Below are 8,429 nucleotides of genomic sequence, written 5' to 3'. Positions count from 1 at the left end.
TATATATATATGTGTGTGTGTGTGTGTGTGTTACAGTAAAAAAGCTGGCATATCTATGTTAAAGTAAGAACACGTAGATCAATCTAGTTAATACGCGTAATCACTGAATATTTCAGTGAAAACGCGCAACCCCTGTACCGTGGCGGGGCTATTACGTGAATTCACTGAATGCTCAGTACATATGTAGTAAAAACACGTAAAATGATAGGTCTAATTTTAGGGATTTCGCGTAATCACTAGACATTTCAGTGATTACGTGAAACCCCTGAGTGAAACGGGGATTACGTGTATTCACTAAAATATTCAGTGATTACGCGTATTCACTAGGTACGCATTCTTACTGTAACAATTTGGACCTCCCTGTCCTCCTTGTTGAATCGCTTCGCATCAATCAGTCTGTGTGTAACGCCCTGTTTGACTAATATTAGTTTTCCATGATGGGTCTCACTACATGGATTCGTGTAGGTCAAGTAGCCAGGGCATTTGAAATTTTCTACGTTCGTCTCCTGAAGCATCATACTATCCGTTTCATAGATAAGCTTTTCCAGGTCTCTACCTCTTTGCCTGACACTGCAGCAATTCCAGTAGAATATGGTCAGGTTTTTGTTTCTAAGCCTGTCTGACTTTTTCCGACTTTTCCTCATCCCGGAACGTTTCTTTCTACAGCCTCCTCTCCGTCCCCTTTTCCTTGGTACCTTTTTAGGCGATAATGCCGGGAGCGTCGTCAAGGGAGCACGATCTCCGTAGCTCCCGCGCCGCTTCCCTTTTAAAGAAATATAATTTAAATTCATGATGCTTTTTTATAACTTGGGGATGTATACTGTCACCCTGGGAGAGCCCCATACCAGGGTAGGGGACATATTCATGCCTGGCGCCGCCCCTGAGGACGCGAAACACCCACGTAAGCGACTGACTAACCCGCAGCCATACATCCCGTGGGCACGTTGGTACACCTTGGTCTTAGGGATTTTTTGTCGAGGTTGTCTCCTCTAGATCCGTTGTGTTCTGTTCCTGAACCGCAAGGTTTGGGTTAACAGTGTCATCTCTGGAAGGATGTGGCTCTTCGCTCACGCACAACTGTCTTGAGGTAATGAAAGGTTGGCTGGGTACATGGACTGACAGCTCGAGATGCATGCCACTTTCACTGAAAAAAAAATCCAGCTATACCCAGAGGTGCCTAAGGGGGAGAGCTCGGTGTCTCCACAGTGTCTCCGCTTCCCAAGAACCGTAACATCATTACCCCCTGGGCTCCCGCCCTTGACACCCACTTCTAGATAGTTATATGTATAGAGCAAGCGAGACAGACAACTGTCGAATACGATACAATCTATTCAATACCTTGATCAAGTACAACTTTGTACTGCAGGTCTAACAAGTTTCAACATTATCAATAATCCAGAAGAGAAAAAAGGACGTCTTTTTCCGAAGTATAATGACAGTTTGCTAACTGATATACTACTTTCTCTTTCAAGACTATAGTCCAAACCTCATTAATGATAATAATAATAATGATTATAATGGTAATGATAATGATAATGATAATAATAATAATGACAATAAGATAAGATAATACTTTATTACCCCAGAGGGAAATTTTTGTTGGCTGTACAGGACGTAAAAACACGTGCAGGTATAGATGAAAATTCAAATTATATACTAATTTAATTAAAAGTTAATATAAAAAGAGAAGTAAATCTGACAAAATGTACATATCACATCAGATGCGCCATTCAACCACATGCATGAATTTGATTAGAAACATACTCGAAAGAGTCATACACATTGATGCTTATTCTGACAATAGTCCTAAGCTAGATGGTAAAAATTTTCTCTCATATCTTTCTTTCTTAGTTTTTAGAGGTACATATCTTCCGCTGCGTGATCTAACAATTTGAGTGGAAAGGGGGTTTGATAGGTCGTTTATAATGCTTTTTTTCCCTTCTTTTTATACTTGTGGTGTTATACATTTCATAAATTCTAGTAAAATCACATCCAGAGATCTTGTTGGCTTTCTTAATGGTTCTGTGGAATTTTTCTTTATCCTTAACCCTACAATTCCCAACCCAGCAGCAAATACAAAATATTAGCCCAGTTTCAATAATAGAATGGTATACAAGGGACATACTCTTATTATCGACCCAAAAACTTCTTAATTTCCTTTAAAGGAACATACTTTGATGTACTTTTTTATGCACAAGAGCAGCTTGGGGATGCCAGTCTAACTTGTTATCAATTGTTATTTTAAGATATTCCAAGATTTTCCACATCCTCCTCCTCATCTTAATAAAGAGTGGTTGCAACTGGTCTTTTTTTTAAACTCATAAGTCTATTTTTAATTCCTTTAGTTTTTTGTTTTAGTAGAGATTTTATGGCGTTCGCAACTGCATCGGGTCATATGAGCGCCAGAAGATTAGAGGTGTTACAAGAGAGTAACAAACAAAAAAGAAGAAGCGAGATAAGGACGATAGATGTTTGATAGGAAAGAAGGAGCAAACCACACCAGAGCACCTGCCAACCACCCACTTTAATTCCTTTGTCATTTTTACGTTTAGTTAAAAGAAGTGGTTATCACACTAATTTGTAAATACATTGATAGCGTCCCTGTATTCATTCTCGTTTGTTGTTATGAGGCCTTGTACTTGTAGAATGGAATCATGCGCAAATTTTATTAGTTTGATGTTTTTGTTATCCAAAAGTACAGTCGTTGGTGTAAAACGTAAACAAGACAGGGGATATTACACAACCTAGGGGCGCACTTGTGTTTGTGAATATTAGGTCGGATTTCACACCATTTAATTTTACATATTGAGGTCGATTGGTTAAGAACTCAAGAGTCCAAGCCATGATAATGTTCTTGTTTATGTTCATATAAATTATATTGAAATTATTATGTGGGGTTGGATTGTGTTGAAAGGGGATGAAAGCAAAACGTATACTGTAGCATTTTCTTGGTGTGTCTACGTGTTTGTACATGTTATCTAAAAACATGAGAATAACTATTATAAACAGAAAGAAAAAGAAGAATGATTGTAATAATGACCATAATAATTATATATTTTTTTCAGCGAGTTAGAAGAAATAAGCATTAAAATGACTTGTGGCTTCTGTTATAGCCAATGAGACCAATTCTGGTTGACAAGAGTTTGTCACATTATGAACATTTAAAAGCTCCATTTCCACTTTCAAACCCAATTCACCATAGTGAGAATTCACTAACAGTCTGTTGGATAAAATGATAGCGAGATTCAGTTTTCTAATATAGTTCTAATTTACCTACAGCAGTTTTTCCCGATCGTTGGGCATATTACTCCAAATACAGTTGCTTGTCTTTTGGGGAAAAGACGAGATAGTAGAGCAACCAATGGGTGTATTGTTTCACCCCTGAGAGAACTAACACGTTATTGCATACGTTCAGTTCATCCGTTGGAATAATAGCATTCTGCGTCTTCTATCTGTACATTATGTATTCTACTCAGAAAATGCCAAACAAACAAACGATCCTAGAAACTCATGGTTGGCATATTGCATTTTTTTATAGATTTTTTATTCTTGGGGGGGGGGGGGTAGAAATACAATATTAGACTTGCAATAACATTACTGTCCTTGAATTAGGTCAAGTGTCCTTATTCCGTACAGCGAGTCGACTATATTTTACATAACATCTATTACTTTCTGTTCAGCTTGGAAATGAACTACACAGCATTCATTGACTGAAGTGTGTAATATTGCGCTTTGTTGGCCATGAGTTGAGCATGGGTGCCTGCCTCAGTCACTACACCCTGCTCAAAGACAATGATCTTGTCAGCATTCTGGATCGTGGACAGTCGGTGAGCGATGGTTACGCATGTGCGGCCTTGTCGGGCTTTATCCAAAGCTTCTTGGACGATCTGAGAATGTTAAAAGATAGCATTGGGACATCAGTGGACAGGATTTCAGGTTGAATGCGAATCTTTCTTACCTTGTAGTATAATGTACAGTAGGATGCAATGCCAATATACCCTCCCCCTTGCAAAGAGTTAGAGAGCCGGGAAAGAACCGATCCCCGCTAGAATATGAACTTCTTTCAACCCACCTCCACAGTCGGGTGTCCTATACGACAGGTTAACTAAAGGTAGTTTTCATGCGTCTGAAAGAGACTGCAACGTACCCACAAAATCGAAAACAAATATTATTATGACACTCATTCCGTCCGTGCAACAGCTGCTATTCACCCACATGTACATAAGCATAGGTGAGCACACCTGCATTTTCATGCTATCGAATATACTTTAATTATTATTTTGAGGACATATTTTGTACCAGGATTATGAATGAAATTTAGTAATAATAGGCGTATAAACTGGTATTTTTCCACGTTAAGAGAGGCATTACTATTAACGAAAGAGTATGCAGAAACAACCCATTTTTCTAATTATGACGAATAAGCATACAAAGGCACATACCGAAACAATTACACACTAACAATCCGGCGTAGAGACATTCAAACTCATGCACAGTTAGTTACACTTTTTGAGGTGCGAAAATCTATATAGATCTTTGCGTAACAGACACTACAAACATCTCTCGAAAATCACCTTTTCACTTTCTGTATCCAGGGCTGACGTGGCCTCGTCCAACAAAAGAATCTTGGGATTTCTGACAAGCGCCCTTGCTATCGCCACTCTCTGTTTCTGACCTCCACTGAGCTGAGTGCCTCGGCCTCCAACGTTTGTCTCATAACCCTGAAAAGAGTTAGAGAAGACATTAATAGTTTGTTTACATCCCCCCCTCCCCAAACCCCCCTCCCCCCCCCCAAAATAAACCTGTCCCTCCAATTTAAAAAAAAGGAAAAAATGATCAAATATCACAAATCAACTCTACGAGAAGAATAGAACCTCATTTAGGAGACAACCCGCGCAGAATAGGGGCATCTGAAAAATAGAAACAACGGGTTACAATTTGGTAGTAAAATTTAGTTATGTTTCAGGGACTAAACAAAATCAAAATGTTTCGCACCCGTTCCACAGTGGGAAATTTGACTTTTTTAAATAGTGTTTTTGCGAATTTCTTTTTTTTTTCTTTTCGCTTCGGAATCTAATACTTCTGAGATCAAATGGTGTGCAGGTCTTCTTTAGCTCTCCCATCTCTCGCCAACCCCTTCGCTGATCTTACTCGATCACTTCGTTCCTCATTCTCGCCTATTCTGCGTTTCTTTCTGTGTTTTTATAAATATATATATATATATATATATATATATATATATAACTCGCTCACTTCGTTCCTCCTTCTCGCCTTTTCTACGTTTCTTTCTGTGTTATATATATATATATATATAGATAGATAGATAGATAGATAGATAGATAGATAGATAGATAGATAGATAGATAGATAGATAGATAGATAGATAGATAGATAGATAGATAGATAGATAGATAGACAGATAGATAGGTAGATAGATAGATAGATAGATAGACCACCCCACACACGCATACACACATGAGATGAGGACCGGTGTCTGCGACAAACAGAAAGTGTGAGTATGTGGAAGATTTCTGAGTGGAAATTTATTTTATTGAGTATCTCCGCCTGTCTGTTACGATGACGTGTTCCACACATCCTACTTTGGTCCCGACAGGTAGGTGCAAAGCTGCCTCCCCTGTGAATGATATATCAGTTGTATCGATGGTGGCGGAAAATGCCTACGATCATAATATACAGTACTGAAGTGATGACAAAGCAACTCACCAGCGGGAGAGCCTCTATGAAGGAATGAACGTTGGCATTTTTTGCTGCCTGAATGATTTCTTCCATTCCCACTTTGCGAGTGTTGTCACCGTAGGCGATATTTTCTGCAATGCTCCGATTAAAAAGTGTAGGTTCCTGGAACACGATGCCGATCTGATTGCGAAGCCACTGGATGTTCAAGGATTTAGAATCATGACCTCCGAGAATCTGTAAAGTGTGTAATGACAATGACAACCAGAAAAGTAAACGCTGTACTACTAAAGCAAAGCAAGGACAAAAAGCACTAATGCAGACTCAGGTATATGAACTGTGAGCATGTCCGTAACACGCTTATGGGCCAGCGGGTAAAGACATTTTATTTTGTTATCTAAAAATGTAAGAACAACTCTTCCTTTGGGGTTTTTTTTACAGTTCATAGTAGTTATTTCAGCCTCTACAGACACTGGCTTTTTTTATCCCGTGTCCTGATTTTGGTGCCCATATGTTAGTTACGTAAGAATGTATTGACACGGTGCAAATTGTTATGTTTTCTGGAAAAACGAAACAAGAAAAAGGGGAATTATTAAGTCGGCTAAAGACACTGGCTGATTCTTTGAACCTCGGGCCGAAGTGCTCAAACTGAGATGTCCGCTGAGTCAGAGAAAAATAAAATGAAATGAAAAATGTTTGGAACCTAAATGTTTAACATCCACATTGGCACAATTTAAATCTTAAGGAGGAAGGCAACATCGATCCTGCCCGCTAAGGCCAACCCTAAACTAATGGGACACTACATCCTACCAAAAAGACAAAGATAAAAATAGAAGTTTTCCCTAGGTGGAATCGAATTTATTATGTCTTCTTCCCGCAGCTTGAGCGTTACTACGTCATAAAGATAGTTGAACATTTTGTTTCATTTTATTTTATTATATTTCGTTTCACTTTATTCTATCTTATTTTACTTTTCTGCTAATCATTTTTTCAAAATTTCATCTTATCCATCTTTAAAACCATTTACTTTTATTTTTTTGCTATCTATTTATTTTTTGTTTGTTCATTTAAATTGTTTTATTTATTTGTTTATTTGTATTTAATTATTTCCTTTTGGGGGGGGGGGGGGGGGCAATGGGCCGTACTAAAGCTCTATGTCAGATTCTAGTGATGTATGTGTAGGGTTCAATTTTCCTGGCAATCCTTCTGCAAGGTAAAGAAGCAGGCGGAGAAAGGATGAGGAGATTGGTGTAGAGAGGAAGGATAATTATTATAAAGCAGAAAATAAATGGGTTTTCACGCTTCATTTTCAACGTACCAGTCTACCCTCTTTTGGGTCATAAAATCTCTCCAGGAGGCTGATGGTAGTGCTCTTACCACACCCACTGGCGCCAACTAGGGCTACTGTCTGCCCGGGCTCCACTGTCAGGTTTAGTCCTTGTAAGATTGGCACGCTAGGCCGGGTGGGATAGGAGAAGTGGACACCTTTAAACTCTATATTGCTGCCGAACTGTGGAACGAGGCAGAAAGTAAGTCTTAATTTATTTGAATTCTTTTTGCAGAGCGATGATATGGCAAGGAATATGATATTGAAGAGTTTTATAATATCACTGAGACAACTGTGTTTTTACTGTCCAGGACAAACAGGCAGCCTTCTTGTCTTTCTATATAGATAATAAACATATTATGTGTTCCATGGTAGAGACTTGCTAAGTAACTGATTCTTTTTCATGTGGTCAATATATAAATATGCCAAGGAAGGAATGAAGAATTACCTATCCCTTTATTAATTCCCGAGATGAAAAACTAAATTTCTACCATTCACTCTCAGAACTAATTCCACGCACAATTTCACTCGCTCATTTTGATGGCAATAAAAAGATTGCGTATCTTCTGAAAAACTTTTATTCATAAATGCCTTAAGAGTATTGACAACAGTTAATTTTAAACTTCGAAGATTCTGACAATAATGGTTGTCATCATTATTCCATCGTCCTTACAGTTTATTTGTAATGAAAACAAAAAGAGAAATAGATGGAATATCACATTTACAAAGAGAAGTAACATATTATCGTTAAAAGCGACGATGAAACCACCGAATACAAGCACACTAGAGATAAAACTGCAGAGTTAACCTCATAATGATGCTGTTGGTATCTATGGTAGTGACGAGGAGAATGTAAACAGCTACAAAACAACGATAACAGAAGCTGAATAACAATAAGAATAAGGCAATAACAGACAGTAGTAACAACACCAACACCAAAACCAACATTGCGAACTAGGAAATCAAGAACTGCATCACCTCCTTAGGTTGTGCACCTTCTTTTGAGAAGGCATCTATGGCTGGCACAGCGTCAGTCAGTTTGAAAATCCGTCTTGCGGCGACCTTGGCTGCTCCAACGCTTGGAAACAGACTCGAGCCCTCTCCCAGATAAGCAGAGCCGTACAGGATACATACCAATACTCTGTGGTGAAAGATGTGTGAGACTGAACTCTTTTTCTGGCTTGCGTCATTATCATAATTTCTATCTAAAATGAATTCTGCTTTCGGAGACACACTTTCTGGGGGTTTTTCAGTAAAATATAGGAGCAAGTCTTTTGCTTTCCTCATTTTGGTTTCGGGGACCCTAAAAAGATAACAATCTCAGCACGGTCAAAAGATACATATAGTGCGTCTGAGTTGATCATATATTATGGCAATAGAAGGATTTGACTTGCTATGAGTATTATAT

The 8,429-nt window shown here is 38.5% G+C and overlaps 1 protein-coding gene across 1 annotated transcript in view; it reads right to left on the bottom strand.

Annotated features, from left to right (window-relative positions):
- Nucleotides 1-8,429, bottom strand: part of LOC101863574 (ATP-dependent translocase ABCB1) — a gene marked incomplete in the record, with an annotated part of 82,729 nt that overhangs the window by 42,696 nt on the left and 31,604 nt on the right. Inside the window, 6 exon segments of the mRNA XM_013080880.2 lie at nucleotides 449-570; nucleotides 3,694-3,887; nucleotides 4,575-4,721; nucleotides 5,725-5,931; nucleotides 7,013-7,204; nucleotides 8,000-8,162. Coding sequence (XP_012936334.2) covers nucleotides 449-570; nucleotides 3,694-3,887; nucleotides 4,575-4,721; nucleotides 5,725-5,931; nucleotides 7,013-7,204; nucleotides 8,000-8,162 — 1,025 coding nt within the window.

Source organism: Aplysia californica, unplaced genomic scaffold, assembly GCF_000002075.1.
Source record: "Aplysia californica isolate F4 #8 unplaced genomic scaffold, AplCal3.0 scaffold00104, whole genome shotgun sequence".
In the NCBI taxonomy this organism is placed as follows: Eukaryota; Metazoa; Mollusca; class Gastropoda; order Aplysiida; family Aplysiidae; genus Aplysia; species Aplysia californica.
This window is presented reverse-complemented; position numbering and strand designations above follow the sequence as displayed.